Source organism: Leucopleurus acutus (genome assembly GCF_964270905.1).
Source record: "Leucopleurus acutus genome assembly, chromosome: 17".
NCBI classification, from domain to species: Eukaryota; Metazoa; Chordata; class Mammalia; order Artiodactyla; family Delphinidae; genus Leucopleurus; species Leucopleurus acutus.
Window position 1 is genome coordinate 53160285 of NC_139159.1, and position 21178 is coordinate 53181462.

The window sequence follows — 21178 nt, forward strand, 5'->3', positions numbered from 1 at the left end:
AATAGACTTTATTTTCTAATAGAAATAATTTCTTCTTGGAAGATTAGTCAAGTAATTGCACATAAGGAATTGGAAGTTACTAATACTAAAGGGAAGTAGGTGCTTGAAGTTTCTGAAGGTCATGTGGATTAAGATATGGTAATTGGAAATCTCTTACTTACAGTATGCTCTTGCTCCTGAAAATATGTCTACATTTATGAAACAGTATTTAAAAAGAATGAAGTGTTAATGGTTTAGTATGAGTTTATGATTTCAGATTTGATCTTGGGCAAATGAATTTGAGAGGCTACTTTCTAAAGAGACTTTTGTGAATTTTGAGTTGTAATGTTTCTCATGGCCGTCTCTTTTGATTTATGGAGACACCTGACATCTCACAGGATACCTCAAAGAGCTCCAGCTAAAGGCAGAGGGAAAGAAGCTTGAAGAATATATCAGTGCATCCTTCAGTAGTAGCAAATAAGGGTGAATTCCTGGAATATAACACTAGCAGATTGATCATTCCAGTGTTAAGCTATAGGGCTTCAAGCCCCTTGTAATCCAAGTAGTAGAAGTACGGTTTTGAGAGACCTTTCAAATGGTTTCTATAATTACACTACTAAGATTATAGTATTCATGTGTATAGTGAATTAAAGTATTATTATTACGCTGGGCCTTTTCTATAATACCTAGTAATCATTGTCTTTCATGAAAATCCTTTAAAGCAAAAGATGTAGTGTTATGCCAGTGAACCAAATATTATATCATCATTTAAAACTAATGCTCAGATGAAATTTATGAAATCAAGAATGACCTGAAGTCTTTCAGAGAACCTGAAGTTTGCTTTCCTTAATCCTTACTGATTGTTTGGTTTCATTTCTCAAATAACTTGCTTGTAGACGTGGTGAGATAGAGGAAGGTATTAAAGATTGGAAATCTTTCAGCTTTTTTATATTGTATATACTCTTGATTATTTATTTCTTGGATTATCCCTGGCAGTTGTAAATATCCCTGCAACATATTTTATCATCACTTATTGATTTCTGTTGGCATGTGATCCAGGAATACATAATGTATATGAATCTGTTTAAAATATTGATCAAGGGGTGGGATAGGGAGGGTGGGAGGGAAACGCAAAAGGGAGGGGGTATGGGGTTATATGTATACATATAGCTGATTCACTTTGTTATACAGCAGAAACTAACACAACATGGTAAAACAATTATACTCCAATAAAGATATTAAAAAACAATAAAATAAAATATTGATCAAAAGATGATTAGGCTATGGTTTACATAAAGTTCCTCCTTATTTAGGAGGTCCATGGTCTGAACCAAAAGAAATACTAGTCAGAGTTTGAGATTGATTCCCTTTCCTCCACCAAAATGCACACACACACACGTATTCTCTCCAGTATCGCATGCAGTTACTGTAAATAATAAGCGTATTTTATAATCTCGAACATTGGCAATAACTTTTTTTCATTTGTGATTGGGTGACCATTTTTAGTAGGATTTTTCTTTTTATTTTTTTGTTTCTAAAGTTAGTGTCTGTCATAACTTAAGTTTTACATTCTTAAAGTTCAATCAGATAAATTCACAGAGCTGAATATGGACTTGGAAGGAGGGTGTGATACCAAATCAAGCAATATTTAAGTTTTTCTACTGGTATCTTCAGGAAAAAAAGACAACTTTGAAGTAATTATTTGGTTTAGTTTTAGAATTCTGTCTGGCTCTTTATTTTTATTCTTACAGGATGTAGTGGAATGGGAGTTTGAAAATGGGATTAAGAAAGAATATACATAACTGAATAACTTTACTGTACAGCAAAAATTAACACAACATTGTAAAGTAACTGTACTTCAATAAAAATAAATAAAATAAATAGGATTAAGGAATATTTGGTACTTGAGTTGAAGTGATTATTGTTTGTAACTCAGATGTGAAAAGATTGTAGTAAAAAGCATGGACTGCTTGGATGTTGGATCTTGGTCCTGCCACTTATTAGTCAGCTATGTTATTTATTATTTAGGACAAATTGCCTAGCCTCTCTCAATTTTAATTTCCCCACCTGTATTCTCATCTCAGAGCTATAATTGAACAGTAATATATATAAATGAACAATAATATATATAAAGCATGATACATACAAAGCATTCAAGAAACATTAGCTAATATTAGTGGGATCAGCTTCTTACGTACTTCTGTTTGCTCATTTGTAAGATGAGAGGGTTGGACTCTTTATATTTCTATCACTATTTGTATAAATATATTTAAAATTTCATAGCTTTTCATGATTAAAATAATTACTGTATGCCTTAGAAGTAATCTAATCTAATTAATTTTACAGATGAAGAAACAACCCCAGAGGCTTTGCTTGCCAGAGGTCACAAAGCTAGGCAGTAGCAGAATCGAGTGAAATGGAGATTTTTTTTTTAAAGATATTTTAAACAGATTATACTATTTTCCTTTTATAATGGATTGAGTTATCAGCACATTATTTATTAAACCTGTAGTGTGTGCATGAAACTATTTGATACCTGTAGTGACGGAAGAACACAGGAGGCTGTATGCAAGTTAATGTAAAACATGGCTCATGCCTTGAAGGACTTGACAATCCTTCTTATAGTACTGAAGTTATCTTGCTGATATAACTCAGCATTTTACTGAGGCTGCAAATTTTAATTCCTGTCTTGATTGATTGAAGGTGAATATGATATTCTTTGTATTTTGCCTCTGCTAACAAGGAGAATTTACTGGGAAAATTTGGGTGTTATTAAAAACATTTTCGTGAGAATGCCATAGTGCTTGACTATACTACTTTTATATGTGGTAGGTGGCCTAACATTGGAAATAAAAATACCTAGAATAATTTTGAAAATTTAAACTTTGAAGTTTAAACATTATTTTCTTTTTTCATCTTAGGGCACAGTCAGCGGTGTGTTGCTAGTTACACCAAATAATATAATGTTTGATCCACATAAAACTGACCCCTTGGTTCAAGAGAATGGCTGTGAGGAATATGGCATCATGTGTCCAATGGAAGAGGTGATGTCAGCTGCAATGTACAAAGAAATTTTCGATAGCAAAATAAAGGAATCCTTACCCATGTAAGAGTGATATTTATACTCCTTTGCAATTTTATTTCATCTAGATAGTTGACCCTGGTCTAATAACTCTGAAGTATTTTTTAGTAGTTTTATTATAGCTGCTTTTCATTTTATCATTAATGAAACAGAAATTATATGTAGTATTGAAAAGATTATTCTTACTGCACTAGGTTAGGAATTGTTTTAGATTTATATTTGTATATTTGGTCAGAGAACCTGATATTTAAAAGTAACCTATAGTACTCATGTAATTCAATGTTTACCAGCCCATTTTATTCAGGTAAATTCAAATTATTTTTATTAGTAATTTAAGGTAATATAAGTAATCAAGGGTAGCTTTCAAATTTTCCTTAGAAGAGCCTGAAGAGTTGGGTGTGGGGTTTGGGGGAGGTCACATGAGCAAAGACCTGACATTAATAAAGCCAGAGCAGCTTTGTCATTTATTGATTTATATGTTTGCACCCTTCTCTCAGAAAAGTATAAAACACAGGGAAGAAGACCCACAGATTGCACAAATTTAAAGAGTTAACCTTGGAATATACTGGTTTGGGAATTTGTGTGTTTCAGGTAACATAGATGTGAGGCTACAGGTCAGCATAGCCTTTGAAAGTAATGTGTTTAACTAAAGGAATAACAAAGAAAAGGGAAGGATAAGAAATAAAAGGAGAAGAAAATAAAAGACAGGTATACAAACAAAGGAAGGGAAGGACAAAAGAAGAAAATTGATACATAATAGAAAAGAACTCCCCCATTCCTCCATACATGACTTTATCAACAGTTTAAAAACTGGCTTCACTTTAACTGATACTGAGATTTCTATCCCTATAATAGCCCACAGGGATGATAATGGTTGTTTTAAAATTAACCCCTGTGAGACAGAACTACTTACAAAAGAGACGGAGAGCAAATTATTTTTGTTTCTGAGGCAGACTACATGAATTGTTAGAATACCTGTGGTAGAATAAAATCTTTTATTTAAACAGTCTCCATTATAATGGCCCCCCAGTAGATACTGTTTTGGCTTGGTAAACTCATCCTTAGAGGTGCAGATTATTCCTAGGATTGCCTCTACTGTTAGCTATTTAATATATCATCATCCAAAATCAGTCTCAGCAAGTAAAGATTATTGTGGCAGGTGGACGGGTAAGACAAAGGTGAAGGAGTGAAGGATTAGATTAAAAGAGAAACAAGAAGAGTATATGTATGTATATGTTGCCAGTCATTGGTGAGATCCATTTTATCTTGCCCTGCTTTTCCATTTGTATTAGGGTACTTTGGGATTCTATTATGCTGAATGATCCATAACTATTCTACACAGATGCTATAGGGCCCTTCCTCTTGTAAATCACTGTTTTATCATTCACAACATCACCTGGAAAGACCATCTATTTGATCCAAACTTTTAAAAAAGTTACTCCAAAAGAAATATCTTTCAATGCTGCCTTATGAATTGATTAAAAACAGTATTTGGCAACAACTCAGATAATGTCATGTATGGTAAAAATGAGGTGTAAGATTTGATTGGTTTTCTTCTGTCTTAACACTGCTTGGGAAGTTAATTGCAAAGGTATTGTTCAGGAACTATATTGAGCAATAGCAGCATCATTGACATAAAAAAATAAGGTTACAACACTTATCTAAATCTATATACTGTTAGGTTTACTTGACTTTATCTCATACCTAAGGGTCTTATTAAATCTACAGGTACAGTTTCTCAAAACTTTTGCCAAGTTCCAAGACCCTATATATGCAGTTTTAGGGGCTCACCAGTAGATGACACTATTACACATTTAATAACACAAATTAGCTGCTTACATACATTTCTTAAGGTGAATCACTCAGTACAAGGGAAGCAGAGATAGGAACTGGACTTCAACTAATTAATACTTTTTAAAAATAAATTTTACCTATCCTATGCACAATGAAAATTATGCATATCATTATAAAAAATATCAAGTACTAGAATAAGAGGAAAAGGGTTACCCAACTTCACCATCCAGAGGTAGCCAATAAATTGTGTGTCGGCTTACTTCCAGTCTTTCCTATTCTCAGACTTGCATAAATGTTCATACTTTTTCCAAAGAACTCATGCAATTTCCGTTTATCAGAAACTACTTTTAGCCATCATTTTGAGTTGCTGACTTGCATTTCATGTAGTGTTTACACTGTCTCCTTCCAGAACTTAACTGTCTAACCATTGAACATTAGTGCTTGCATATACAAATGCCATTAAACATGGAAATCTAGAAGTAATGATGAACCATTCAGCTAGCTAATATCTAACCTCTAAGCACTTTTGCCTCAGTTCTATTCAGGTTGGTTTTTAACTTTGCACTTGAGTTATTTATTTTAGTTTAATTTCTATTTAAATGTAAATAAGCACTGTGTGTGTGTGTGTGTGTGTGTGTGTGTGTGTGTGTGTGTGTGTGTGTAATATCAGTCAGTGTATTTTTATTTTATTAAGACATTTAAAATTTTAATCAAAATTTTATTTGCATATTTCATCAGTGAATAAATTTTAGTTTAGAATTATAGCTTCACCCAGAACTTGTATCTTCAACTTCTCTTCAGGTAAATCAATTCAGGAAATCTTACACTGATATTTCCCAGATCTTAAGCAATTGATGCAAAACTTGACTTAATTACATGGTCTATAGGAATCAATCAAATTTTTGATATGCTGTTAAGAGATGTATGCTACACCCTTTTAGGAAAGCCTTTTTAGTGATATTAATTCAGTGTTAAGTTTGTGGAAAATAAAATTCTACAATTTAAAAAGTAATAACTTTAAATTTTGTTTACTGACAGAGAGATAGATCAGTTATCAGGAAGGGACTTCTGCCATTTGAAGAAAATGACAAGAAGTAATACTGATGAAATAGACTCAAGAATTCGCGATGCAGGTAATGATAGTGCCAGCACTGCTCCTAGGAGCACCGAGGAGTCTCTTTCTGAAGATGTGTTCACGGAATCAGAACTCTCTCCTATACGAGAGGAGCTTATTTCTTCAGATGAGCTGCGACAAGATAAATCATCTGGTGCGTCATCAGAATCTGTGCAAACCATCAGTCAGAGTGGAGTAGAATGTTTGACAGTCATAACAGAGGCTGCTAGTACTCCTGACCACTTAAAATCCGATTCTGGACGTACTACCAATGAAGTTGGGACTCTTTCCCTTAAAACTGATTTAAATAATCTTGAAATGGCTACTAAGGAAGGAGATCAGACTACAGATAATCTTCAAGAAATCTCAGGTCCTAAAGAACAAAGCACAGGTATAAAAGGTAATGCAGACCAGGATTTTCTTCTTAATGAGAATTCATTACACCATGAAGAAGGTGAAAAAGAAAGTATGCCCTGTGGGGAAGCAATAGAATTTAAACAAAAGCCAATTGTCAACAAAGGAAAACAAGGAAAGGAACAAAATCAGGACTCAGAGACTGAGGTAGAAGAGCTACGGAAACTCTGGAAAACCCATACAATGCAACAAACTAAACAGCAAAGGGAAAATATTCAACAGGTGTCACAAAAAGAAATTAAGCATAAAATAGCAACAACCAATATAGAAGGTAAGTGTTAAGGAATATATAAAGTTAGTTTATCTTATTGCATATTGTCTCCGTCTTTCCTCACTGACTCAAAAGCTACTGTACCTTAGGCCACTCTGAAGGATGATCTAGTAGCCTTTGACTGATGTTTCTCTGGGGACAAGTACATAGTCTCTGGTTTCTCCTGTCTTTTCTTATCCCACAGTGGGTTGTACACATAATGGGAATCTTTTCCACCATGTTTAAACATTCCTCACACACTGCATTCTGTCTTTAAACAATTTATTTCTTGAAAGTGCTCACAAGTTCCATAATACCTCTGATTTCTCCATTTCTCTTTTAGTTCTTGATATGTTTTATCATTAAAATACCTTTTAAAATTTCATATATAATACCCTAATTGCAATTTGCAATTGCCGAAGTTGTAATCCCATCATTTTTAAAAAGTTCAATTAGACATAAAAATCTATTTCTGAAATTCTTTCAAGTATCCACAAGTTCCATCATTGTCTGATTAAATGTCTTCCTTTAAAAAGCAGTACTAAGGCTAAATTAAAACACCATTTTGTTTTTTCATACTATTTACTTATGAAAATTATAGTAATAGTTTGTCTTTTATTTCTAATATACAGTGCTTCCGCTTAGTACATTATGGGTTAAAAGGTGTATAACTCAAGTATCTTAGCTAACATTTCTCATATTCTATTGGAGTATTGATTCTAGATTAATCAATACTAGATTTCAGTGTTTTTAATTAAAAAATTTTAATTGTTAAAATATACATAAAATAGAAATTACCAGTTTAACCATTTTTAATGTAAAATTTAGTGGCATTAAGTACATTCAACATTGTTGTACAACCATCGCCACCATCCATTTCCAGAACTTTTTCATCTTCCTGAACTGAAACTCTGTACCCATTAAACAGTAACTTCCATTCTCTTCTCCCTACAGTCCCTGACAACCACCATTCTACGTTTTGTCTCTGTGAATTTGTATCTCTACCCTATGTACCTCATATAAGTGGAATTATACCATATTTTCCCTTTTGTGTGTGGCTTATTTCCCTTAGCATAATGCCTTCAAGTTTCATCTGTGTTGTACCGTGTCAGAAATTTCTTCCTATTTAAAACTGAGTAATATTCTACTGTACACAGCACATTTTCTTTATATGTTCATTTGTTGATGGACATTTGGGTTGTTTCCACCTTTTGGCCGTTGTGAATAATGCTGCTATGAACATTGGTGTACAAATAATCTGTTCGATTTCATTCTTTCAATTTTTTGGATATATACCAGAAGTGGATTTGCTGGATCCTATAGTAATTCTGTGTTTAATTTTTTGATGAACCATTGAGCTGTTTTCCACAGTGGCTGCACCATTTTACATTCCTACCAGCAACACACAAAGGTTTGCTTCAGTTTTTAAAAACACTGAATTTTCTTTGCATTGTCTAATTTAGGTATACTGAAGACCTAAGGATTATATTCAGTAGATGTTAAGGAATTCATTTACTCAAAGCAAGTTCTATAAAAGATTGAATATTTTTTCTTTTGTAATTTTTTTCTTTATTCAGAGCTAATGAATGTTCATTAAAGAACATTTGACAAATGTAGGAAGTTTTTAGAAAATTTATAAAAATTACCTTGAGTTCATCACCTAGAAATGATTATTGTTAATATTTGGTATATTTATCTTTGATCTTTAGTGTGTATGTGTATATACATACACAGACACATACAATTTTGCTAGTTTTTGTATGTAACTTTACTTACGTGTATTTTTCATATAAAATCAGGATTGTATGTAGTGTTGTTTCTTGCTTTTTTTTACTTAGTATATTATGTAATAAACATTTTCCCATGTCATTATACAGTTGACCTTTGAACGACTCAGGGGTTAAGGGGTGACACACACCCCTCTCCCACATTCGAAAATCTATGTGTAAGTTTACAGTCAGCCCTCCATATCTGTGGTTCTGCATACATGGATTCAACCAACCATGTATTGTAGTGTTATAGTATGTATTATAGGAAGGAGATCTGCATATAAGTGGACCTGTGCAGTTCAAACCCGTGTTGTTCAAGGATCAACTTGAATCCATATAATTCTTTCATGGTTTTTAATGACCCTGTAATTTAGCCATTTCTGTATTAAGACATTCAGTTGTTATTAACAATTCTTATTATTAAGATATTTCTTTGATGTTTTAAAGAATGCTGGCATAAATATCTTTATTTGATATATTTGTGTCTGATAGTTGTCTTATATTTTGAAACTTTGAAAAAGATAAAATGAGGCATTTCCGTTTGACCCAATAATATAGTAGACTACTTTCATTTTATTGGGTTTGTTTGGGTGCAGGGTTTGATGGGAGGGACATCCCATTATGACAAAATACTAAAAGGAGAAAAATTGGTAATAGTTTAGATAGGTATTCCTGGATTGTTACCGTTTGGTTTCTTCTTTTTTTGTACCTGTGTATGGAAGGGGGACAAGAAACTTAGTTTTAAGTAACTAATTTTAAGTAACTTGAGATCCTGTAATAGGGAAATATTTAAAGTTTCTGATCTTTAGTGACTTTATAATATCATAAAACTTATAAAACTGTAAATATATAAATATAAAAATGTACAAATATAATTGTGGGAAGAATGGTAAAAGTTCACTCTTTTAACCTGATGCAAATGTTGGGGCTCAGGTAGATGAGGTACCTTGTGCAGTATTACACAGAAAAAAAGCCATGACTAGTACCCAGATCTCCTGACTATAACTAAGTGCTTTTTCTTCACAGTATGCCACCTTCGTAAGCTAATTAATGTCTAGATTGCTGAATTGAACCATGTTGTCAGACTCTCAGTGTGTCATATGTCAGCATCTGTGGCTGGACGGGTTAGAGATAATTCAGGCTGTCCGAACTGATGGCTGAATCTAGCATATTGTTTTTATCACACCTTCATATGCATATAAAAGCTTCACAAGATTTTTTACTAAATTTTTGTCTGTAACAACCATATTACAGTAAACCTTTGAAAATTCTACAGACTTATTTAGATATTGTTCTAGAAGGCTGATAAAGAACATGCAGAAAATTGCACATGTGTATGTGATACTTTAGTGCGGGTGTCACAAACAGAAATTTGCCAACAGTTCCTGGATCTTCTGCCTTTTCCCTAACGCTTAGACGTAACGTCAGCTCATACTTTGCCTATTAGTTCATTAGTCCTGCTGTACTTGTCACTTTGCCTCTGATGGGAAAAAATACAAGCTACTTAAGAGAATTCAGTAAGTTGATGTTTTATTCTGTAATTATTTGTCAGAAGTTTGGAGATAAGCATTACTTAATCTAAATTATTTTAAATCATTCAAGCATGGTGTATGAGAATTGAATAAACACTGTTTGTGTCTCAATTCTAGGTTCTGCACTTTTAAAAGAGAAGAGGAGGCATCGATTACATAAGTTCTTATGTCTCAGAGTTGGAAAACCTATGAGGAAAACATTTGTATCTCAAGCAAGTGCAACGATGCAACAGTATGCACAGAGAGATAAGAAACATGAATATTGGTTTGCTGTGCCACAAGAAAGGTAAAACAACAACAGAATCTTCAAAACATTATTGAGATTCCTTGAATTGAAATTATTTTGTATACTACATCCCACCAGTAGCAAAGTATTGAAATAGTTTATGATTAAAACCTGACAGTAAATCTATTCAAAATCGTTTAGCTCCTCTTTTACACTCTTTAATTTACCCCATTTCTAATTTTAGTCCGTTTCATGGTTTGATGCAAAAAAGGTGAACATATACCTAGTTTTAGTGGTAAAGAAACTTACTTAAAATGTCTTAAATCAAGAAGGTTCATCAAAATACTAACTGGTACAGCCCCTACCTCAAGGCAGGTAATGATGTATAATTTCCTTCTTAAAAATTTCATCAAATGCTTACTGAATGCCTACTATAGAATACATAGCACTAAATTAGCTACTAAAAGGATGTGGTCCTCAAACTATTTTTTATACCCACTACACAGTAAAATTTTTCATCTTAAGTTTAAGCAATTCTAAAGGATGTCTGTCATCACTGCATTGTAAATATTGACATTTTAAGTTAAAACTTGCATTTATACTTTAAATATACTCAGTAGAATCTAAACATTGTTAACAGTTTGCCCTCTACCATTATCCATTTAAACACCACTTGAATGTGCTCTTGAACAGTTAAAATTTGCATCATTACTTTTTCTCTTTGAATTTGTATTTCAATTATACCTCCTCATAGAATCTTACTCTAAGGTACTATATTTTTATTCCCTTTTACATTTTTTGCAACAAATTACCTATACTTACACATTTATCTGTATGTGTGTGTGTGTGTGTGTGTGTACTGGAATTACATTTATTTAAAAATTTTGTGATTATTGTCAAAAGAGTAAAGGGTCTAAGACTTACCCTACCTTGCTAACAAGTTGGCCTGCCTCAGTTTAATGCACGCTGGCAGAAAACAGAGTCACAATAGCAGCAGTCACAGTACCAGCACTTGTATGAGTTCTTTGAGCTTCAGTCCCCACGGTTGGATGTGAAAAAAGGCCAAGTGACAGCTACATGTGCCATGGGTTATGTTAAAGAAGAGGAACCATAAGTTTTGGGAACTTAAACCTTTTATAATATACAGTAAGCATGGTGACCCTTTGTTCCAGAGTAAGGTACTATTTCTGCCTTCTAAAACTATGCTATGCTTTGTTTCCTGTTCTAACATACTTGAAAAGGTAGTGCTGAACAAAGATACACAATGCCTCTGCTCACAGTACATGTGGAAATCAAAGAGAAAATTGTCTGTCAACAACTGCATTATTCCAAATGTTAATTAAACACAAGAAAATTTTATCATTACAATTATTACTAATAAACAGTTCATCAAAGCAACATAAATTGTCATAATTATTACATATAAAAAAGTAAAATATAGGAAATGCCTTAATAAAATATTTAGGGCTTTCCTCCAATTAGTTTATGTATCCATTGATGAATATTGTTCATTGAAATGATGAGATAGGATTCAGCCCCTCAGTTCTACCCCCTCCCTTTTTTCTTTCTATTATAAGTATTGAGAAGCTTTGTTAATAAAAAAGTCTATTAAAATTTTTATTGTAATAATGTTAATTCTTTAAACATGTTTCTATTTATATTCCAAAATTACTTACGTTTCATCAAAATTATTTTCAGTGACCATTAGTGAACAACTTCATTAAAAACTCCTCCAGTTTTATGGAAATCAGTGAATTAGAAACCACCTGATATGCCAAAGGACTTGTTATCCAGTCTTTTAAAACTTTTCCCCATCTCAGTACCAACTTTGGGCAATGAGGAAGTTTTTACGGTTTATGGCATGTAAAATTCTGGATGACTGATGATAGTGCCTTAGTGAAAGCAGAGAACAGGCAATCTGTAAGATGTCTTGACCACACTGTTCTCAGGCAGCTTAGTATAAGATTAACATATGGAAGCAGAATATAAGATTACTTCGCTTAGGACTATCTTATGTGTCTGTGTACCTCTTGGAAAGTCTTTATATGTTGCTCTGAAGACTGTTGCTTTCAGGAATATAATAATAAAATTCTTCTCTCTCCCCCCTCACCTAAATATACAGTACAGTCTGTGCATTCAACAAACTGTGATTAGAATAATTTAAAAATATGGTATGATTTGCATAATTCATGATACATGAAAGGCAAAGAGCCAGATACTCAGATCTGCCAACGATACCAAGATGATTACAATGAAATATTCAACCCTATTATATCTTTAGTTAAAAATAATGTAAGGATTTGTTTTTCTCATTACTGTTGGTTTTATTTTAATTTTTGCATGGAATTTTCCATTTTAATGTTGTCCTTGCACCTTGGCTAATGTTCATTAAAAATTAGTTTTATTAGAATTTTGAACTGTATTGTATCTAAGTAATTTATGAAAAAACAATTGCTTGTTTTCATAGAGGCAAATTATCTGAAAGATGATACTTAATTCCTTTTTTTTTTACATCTTTATTGGAGTATAATTGCTTTACAATGGTGTGTTAGTTTCTGCTTTATAACAAAGTGAATCAGTTATACATATACATATGTTCCCATATCTCTTCCCTCTTGCGTCTCCCTCCCTCCCACCCTCCCTATCCCACCCCTCTAGGTGGTCACAAAGCACCAAGCTGATCTCCCTGTGCTATGCGGCTGCTTCCCACTAGCTATCTACCTTACGTTTGGTAGTGTATATATGTCCATGCCCCTCTCTCGCTTTGTCACAGCTTACCCTTCCCCCTCCCCATATCCTCAAGTCCATTCTCTAGTAGGTCTGTGTCTTTATTCCTGTCTTACCCCTAAGTTCTTCATGACATTTTTTTTCTTAAATTGCATATATATGTGTTAGCATACGGTATTTGTCTTTCTCTTTCTGACTTACTTCACTCTGTATGACAGACTCTAGATCCATCCACCTCATTACAAATAGCTCAATTTCGTTTCTTTTTATGGCTGAGTAATATTCCATTGTATATATGTGCCACATCTTCTTTATCCATTCATCCGATAATGGGCACTTAGGTTGTTTCCATCTCCGGGCTATTGTAAATACAGAGCTGCAATGAACATTGTGGTACATGACTCTTTTTGAATTATGGTTTTCTCAGGGTATATGCCCCATAGTGGGATTGCTGGGTCATATGGTAGTTCTATTGGTAGTTTTTTAAGGAACCTCCATACTGTTCTCCATAGTGCCTGTATCAATTCACATTCCCACCAGCAGTGCAAGAGGGTTCCCTTTTCTCCACACCCTCTCCAGCATCTATTGTTTCTAGATTTTTTGATGATGGCCATTCTGACCGGTGTGAGATGATATCTCATTGTAGTTTTGGTTTGCATTTCTCTAATGATTAATGATGTTGAGCATTCTTTCATGTGTTTGTTGGCAGTCTGTATATCTTCTTTGGAGAAATGTCTATTTAGGTCTTCTGCCCATTTTTGGATTGGGTTGTTTGTTTTTTTGATATTGAGCTATACCTTTTTAAAGTGTTAGTTGCCATATAAGAAATGACATTATTAAAAAATTTTATTAACTTAGAAACAATTTCCAGAACAGTGGTTATTGATTAGTATGTGCTAGTGGAGGGTTTTATAATCACTTTTCAATTATCCATGCTAATTACAGCCAACAAAACATACATGTTTGAAAGGTGTTGCTGACCCTCAAATAATGTTTATCAGGGATTTAGGCTTTACTCTAGTAAACAAAATGGAAAAGGGGAACAAGAGAGTTAAAAGGTTGGATCATCCCTGAACCAATAATACACTGAATGTTCCTGGTATTTAAAAGTTAAACATATGTTTGTTGGCAGTCTGTATATCTTCTTTGGAGAAATGTCTGTTTAGGTCTTCTGCCCATTTTTGGATTGGGTTGTTGTTTTTTTGTTATTGAGCTTCATGAGCTGCTTGTAAATTTTGGAAATTAATCCTTTGTCAGTTGCTTCATTTGCAAATATTTTCTCCCATTCTGAGGGTTGTCTTTTGGTCTTGTTTATGGTTTCCTTTGCTGTGCAAAAGCTTTGAAGTTTCATTAGGTCCCATTTGTTTATTTTTGTTTTTATTTCCATTTCTCTAGGAGGTGGGTCAAAAAGGATCTTGCTGTGATTTATGTCATAGAGTGTTCTGCCTATGTTTTCTTCTAAGAGTTTGATAGTTTATGGCCAACAAACACATGAAAGAATGCTTAACATCATTAATCATTAGAGAAATGCAAATCAAAACTACAATGAGACATCATCTCACACCGGTCAGAATGGCCATCATCAAAAAATCTAGAAACAATAAATGCTGGAGAGGGTGTGGAGAAAAGGGAACCCTCTTGCACTGCTGGTGGGAATGTGAATTGATACAGGCACTATGGAGAACAGTATGGAGGTTCCTTAAAAAACTACCAATAGAACTACCATATGACCCAGCAATCCCACTATGGGGCATATACCCTGAGAAAACCATAATTCAAAAAGAGTCATGTACCACAATGTTCATTGCAGCTCTGTATTTACAATAGCCCAGAGATGGAAACAACCTAACCTAAGTGCCCATCATCGGATGAATGGATAAAGAAGATGTGGCACATATATACAATGGAATGTTAGCCATAAAAAGAAACGAAATAGAGCTATTTGTAATGAGGTGGATAAACCTAGAGTCTGTCATACAGAGTGAAGTAAGTCAGAAAGAGAAAGACAAGTACCGTATGCTAACACATATATATGGAATTTAAGAAAAAAAAAATGTCATGAAGAACCTAGGGATAAGACAGGAATAAAGACACAGACCTACTAGAGAACGGACTTGAGGATATGGGGAGGGGGAAGGGTGAGCTGTGACAAAGCGAGAGAGAGGCATGGACATATATACACTACCAAACGTAAGGTAGATAGCTAGTGGGAAGCAGCTGCATAGCACAGGGAGATCAGCTCCGTGACTGCCTGGAGGGGTGGGATAGCGAGGGTGGGAGGGAGGGAGACGCAAGAGGGAAGAGATATGGGAACATATGTATATGTATAACTGATTCACTTTGTTATAAAGCAGAAACTAACACACCATTGTAAAGCAATTATACCCCAATAAAGATGTTAAAAAAAAGAAAAAAACTCTAGACCACAAAAAAAATAATAAAAATAAAAAAATAAAAGTTAAACATACTAAATTTCTATTAACTTGGAGAAAATCTGTATAATGTCCAGGTTTTAAAATAGGTAATTAGTTAGTTGTTTACTTATATTTTATATAATTAGATCATTGTGTAAATGAGGGCAAAATGGTGGGTTCAGTTTTCCTTCCCATTACTAAGTTTCTTAAAGAAAAGAAACATTACTGTGGACAGCATCTGAGCATGTCAAAACCATGCTAGAGAAAATCCTAATGTAGTTTTCTCAGAGCTTGACAGAACCCAGCCAAAAAATTTTAAGTTAATGTTTTCCTGGTAGTGGGCTTTGTTTTATTTTTAAATAAAGCATGGTATATATTTTGTATATTTTAAGTCTTCAAGTTTTGTGAAAATATTTAACAAATATAGTTTTTAAATTCTAGCTAACAGCACAGAATACTAGGTCTATTATTAATAATCGCTTGTTCTAACAGGACAGACCACTTGTATGCCTTCTTCATTCAGTGGAGTCCAGAAATATATGCAGAAGATACTGGTGAATATACCAGAGAACCTGGATTTATAGTAGTAAAAAAGATTGAAGAATCGGAAACAAATGAGGATTCTACTAATGAAGCAGCAGCTAGAGAATGGGAGGTAAGGGGAAAAATGTGAAGATTTCATTTATCTTTTTGCTTTGTGTGAATTTGTAGTTTTATAGTAGTTACAGGCAAAGTGCAAGTGATCTTTGTACAAAAGTAATTTTTTAAAGGTTCACTGTCCATGTATATACATGTTTATTGAATAAATCTGATTAGTAACTTTGGTTTATTCCTATTTGTCATTTCCTTTTCCTTTAAAATACTAGAGAAGCAACCTATAGCAATAAAATGTCTTTTATTGAGTGAACTTTAGAATAATATTAACTGCTGTTATACTAATTTTCATAAAATACTTATTTCAGATCTGATTTGTTTTGTTTTGTTTTGTTTTGTTTCTGATTTGTTTTAATGTTATCTCCTGCATGGAGGCAGTACAGCAGTTATTTAACTCATTCATGCAAATTAGCACTCCTTTCTAATAAGCTCATAAAGCATTATCTTGACATCAGTTTAGCAGTAGTGCTAGGGAGACAAGCTGATGCTAATTTTTACTAAGTAATGAAAGTTTTATGTGCTCAAATTTACTGAGCTTGTCTAAATGATCAGATTAACACTAATCAACTTTTTATAACCCCTCTTAGATCCATCTTTTAATATTACATATTATGTTTTTACATGCTTTGTCTTGTGGGATTGATAGGGTGGGTGACAGTATCCAGTTTCTCTCTTGTTATGGTTGCCTGGATTAATCTCTTTGTGCGTTAGAAAATACAAAGCAGATGCTAAAATGTGATAATAAACTGAATCAAATTTTGTTATCCATGTGGTGTTAATGTTTGCAGTTGTTTATGTGATGAATGTATTGTGTATGTACTTAACATGTATAATGATTGAAGGTATACATGGCATGTCTTTTGTTCAAAATGCAAACCTGATTTTGTATGTGCCTAAGTCCATTCTGTGGTATATACAGCATCAGTTTCTACTGTGACTACCACATAATGGAGGAAAAGAGTTTAACATATTTTGAGCATTTATTTTGAGTTATTTTAATATTTAAACCAACATTATTAATCTTCTTACCAGCTTTATTCACAATAGGCAAAAACTGGAAACAACCTGAATGCCTAACAGCAGGAGATTGGATAAATAAATTTCAGAATTTTATATAATTCCAAATATAGCAATAAAAAGGTTCTATTGGTAACAACAACATGGATGAGTCTCAAAGATAATAGTTTAATAAAAGAAGGCAAGCCAGACATAAAAGACTATATACTGTATAATTCCATTTACATAAAATTCATAAGGGCAAAACTAGTCAAAAGTCCACCAGACTACCTGTTTCTGGGAGTTTGGCTTGGCAAAGGGCAGGAGGGAACTTTATATAGAGTACTGGAGATGGTCTGTATTTTATTCTTGGTGATGATTTACATGGGTGTTCACATGTACAAAATAATCCCTATGTATTTAAAATTAGCTTTAGGATACTTTTAAAATAGCCCAGGTGATCAAAGGTAGTAACAATAGAAGGTAGAGTGGAAGGGGATAAAATAAAGTTTTTTAAAAATGTATTACCTAGCTAATAAGACAGGATTTAGTGACAATTAGGTAATGGTGAAGTTTCTAACTTGGGTGGCAAGGTGGATGGCAATATTTTCAATCAAGTAAGGGAGTTGAGAGTTTTCTCTCCTTTGGGATTAGAATACTTAACTTTGGAAATAATAGACTTTTATTATTATTTTTTTGAGTATTGACATTTTGATTCAAAGGAACTGCCTCAGTTCTTGTGGAAGACTCTTCAGGTTATGATTTCTAAAGAAAAAAAGGTCCCCTCACTTGTTTTCAACTAGAATTGATTCAAATAAAAAGAAGATGGATGATAAAAAATTTAATTTTAAAAACTTTTTTTGCTGCCTTGTCTAGAAACATTTTGTTGCGCTATCTAATATAGTAGCCACTGTTGACATGTGGCTATCGAGTACTTGAAACGTGGCTAATGCAACTAAGGAATTGAAGTTTTAATTCTATTTACTTTTAAATAATTTAAATGTAAAAACCGATACTTGATTCGGTATTGGATGACGTTTAAATATGTTTGGAACAACTTGGATATATGAATCTATTCTTTCAACTATAAATTTCATGAAATCTAAATATGATCTAAGTAAGTTCAGGTATTTCCTATGAAATTTGGTGTCTGCATTGAGATGTAGTTAAAATATACTAATTCCTATAGATACAATAGCCCCTAGCCACTTGTAGCTGTAGAGCACTTGAAATGTGGCTAGTCCAAATAGAGATAATCTGTAAATACAAAATATATACTGGATTTTAAAGATTTAGAATTGAAAGAAAAAATGTGATTAATTTTTATATTGATTATGTTGAAATGATAATATTTTGGATATATTGGGTGAAGTAAATATATTAAAATTGATTTAACTTTTTTTTTCCTTTTTTCATGTGTCCACTAGAAAATTTGTGCTTGCATATGTCTTGCATTGTATTTCTCTTGTATAGTGTTGGTCTAGTGCCTGATAGCTACTAAGTGCCTAAAAAGTTGTTGTTGCTTTTTTTTTCCATCAAAAGTCTGTTGTTTACCTCAGGCCTCACTCTTGGTGTTGTACATTCTATGGGTTTCAAGAAATGTAAAACGACATAAAAAGTATTTTAAATGTTAAAAGGATGTTTTTTAAAAAAGGAATTTGACTAGAGACATATATAAAATAAGAGTAATTCAAAATTTCTACCTACGGCCGGAGAAGAGGTGACTTAGAATTTAGGATGAATTTATTATGAATTTATTTCATGCTAACATGAAATGTATACATTGAGGAAACTTCTGCATATGATAAACTCACCTCCTCTACTACTTCTCTTCTGTTTCCTTCCTGTCCCCCTACCTCTGTAAGTGGCATGAAGGCAGGGTTTTATGGGTTTCATACACTATCTGCAGAGCTAAGAACAGTACAGGCATATAATTCATCCTCAATAAATACTTACAGCATTAATGAATAAATTTGGACATAGATTAAAATAAATAATGAAACTTGTACTTATTAAAAATGATCTGTATCCTAAAATAAGTTCTTATGTCACTTGTAGTAAATATTTTGTCATAAAGCCATAGACTCTGGAAGTTGGAATTAACTGACAGTTCAGCCTCTCTCATTTTACATTTTACACTATTCTTGGTTCTGCTGTAATATATTTAGTGATAAGAAACTTACTACCTCAAAGGGCAGTACTTTTCAGTTTAGGACAGTTCTGTTAGTTCTTTCTCTTAGTGAGTTTAAAGAAACATACCTTTGTAAGTTTAATACATTTGTCTTTGTTCTTCCTTCCAGTGCACATTAGTAGCAACATATTTTTTCTATATACTATGATACTATGAAAATTTATTATCAAATATTAATATTTAAATATAATTAAATATTATTATTTATTATTATTATCTTCCTTTTTAATCCTCTACCAGGATTATTTTCCCTGGTACTTCAGTTTGACTTTAGTAACTCTTCTTTGATCTTACACTATCCTCATCATTACCCTAAAAGGATTCATTAACTGTGGCACCCCAAATTACTAAAATGTGCACCTTTTGTAGCAAGAAAAATTCTACAGTATTTGAAACAATTTCAGATCCCAAATGTGCAAATTGAAAGTCAGTTCTGAAGATAATTAGAAAAGGTTGGAATTCAAGAATTAGAAATGATGAGAAAAGGAAACAAAGGAGAGCAGTATTAGAGATTGGTACAGTGAATTCCAGAGAGAAGTGAGAGCAGCAGAAACCTACCTTTACTAGCAAAGAGAAAAGATAGCTAAATTTTAAGATTGTCAGGAGTAAGAACCCCTTAAGATACATTAGAACTAAGATTCCTGAATATTGGGAGAAAGAATCTAGAAATACTATACATGTAACTCAAGATGTGTAACAGATTGATGTTATTTATTAATATGTACTCTTTATTCTAGTTTAGTCATTAGTCAATATAAATATAGTTAGCATAAAACATCAGGTTACCTCAACATTGTTTCTTTTGTAACCATACTGTCTTGAGTTTCTGAATTATGAATTCTTCTGCTGTTGGTAGTTTAATAACCGTACCTTGCGACTGAAAAGGAACAATTGTAGAGTCTTCTGTTTTCTGCCAGTATTCAGTGCAAGAAGTCAGTAGAGCATGTTTACTGAGGATGATATTTTATGTGGGCCTTCACAGTTTTGTGAGAAATATTACTTGCTTTTTTGATGGGGAGTGTTTTTATGGATGTTCACTGGAAAGGAAGATACACTAATGGCATTTCAGCAGTGTCAGGTAAAGGTGGGAAAAGATGCCTATTTTGACCCCTACTGTTTGCTGATGATTGTACTTGGATTTGATTAATACATAAATACAGAGATTAATAGTATAGTGAATTTGCATGTGCCACTCAGCTTTCTCAACTTATTTTATCTGTAATCCTCCCTTTTCCCCAGTTCACATTTCTTCAAATGTGATAAAAATGTTTAAAATACACGTAATATGAATGTATTTTTACTGTTTGCTGTTTGAATTGGCATCCAACTAAGGTTTAGATGTTTCGATTAGTTAAAACGTCTCTTAATTCTCTGTAGGTGTAGGTTCTCCCTCCATTTGTTTGCCTTGCTTTGCTTTTTTTTACCTTGTAATTTTAGCTTTTAAGAAATCATATTTTTCCTGTAGAATGTCCCATAGTCTGGATTTTGCTGATCACATCCCCACAGCCTTACTGACATGTCCTTGTGCCTTGAATTTCCTGTAAATCAATATTTAGATCTATTGCATCCCACTTCATCATAGACTATTATCTTTATTTTACAGATAATTTCTCTAAGCTTGTTTCTTAAGCTTAATTTTAGCTAAAATCCTCAAAGTGGTTAATCTGTAATTCAGAGACTATACTCTTTTACCACACCAAGTTCTCAACCTAGGCAGAACCTTTGAATCATCTGGGGGAGCTTTCAAAAATCTTAATACTCAGGGTCACCTCAGAGCAATTAAATCAGAAGCCCTGGGGTGGGACCTACTTATCAGTGTTCTTTTAAAGCTCCTCAGGTGATTACATTGTACAGTAGAGGTGGAATAACTACTGTACTATCCCAAGCCACCACTTTGGGTGTTGTGTTAAACAGATATAATGCTAAGACAAAAGATACTTTCAGACTATATTGGTCATAATATACTTTAATTTTCAAGTGTCTGTCATGCAAGTTACAATGTATAAAACATTTTCAAAATATTCCCCTTATTTTGG

General features: G+C 33.1%; 1 protein-coding gene across 6 annotated transcripts in view; it reads left to right on the forward strand.

Moving 5' to 3' along the window:
* Positions 1–21178, forward strand: part of OXR1 (oxidation resistance 1) — a 459041-nt gene that overhangs the window by 395654 nt on the left and 42209 nt on the right. For all 6 annotated transcript variants that reach the window (XM_082858879.1, XM_082858881.1, XM_082858883.1 and 3 more), the window contains 4 exons: positions 2901–3085; positions 5894–6654; positions 10052–10220; positions 15794–15956. In XM_082858879.1, coding sequence (XP_082715005.1) covers positions 2901–3085; positions 5894–6654; positions 10052–10220; positions 15794–15956 — 1278 coding nt within the window. The remainder of the gene's footprint in view (positions 1–2900; positions 3086–5893; positions 6655–10051; positions 10221–15793; positions 15957–21178) is intronic.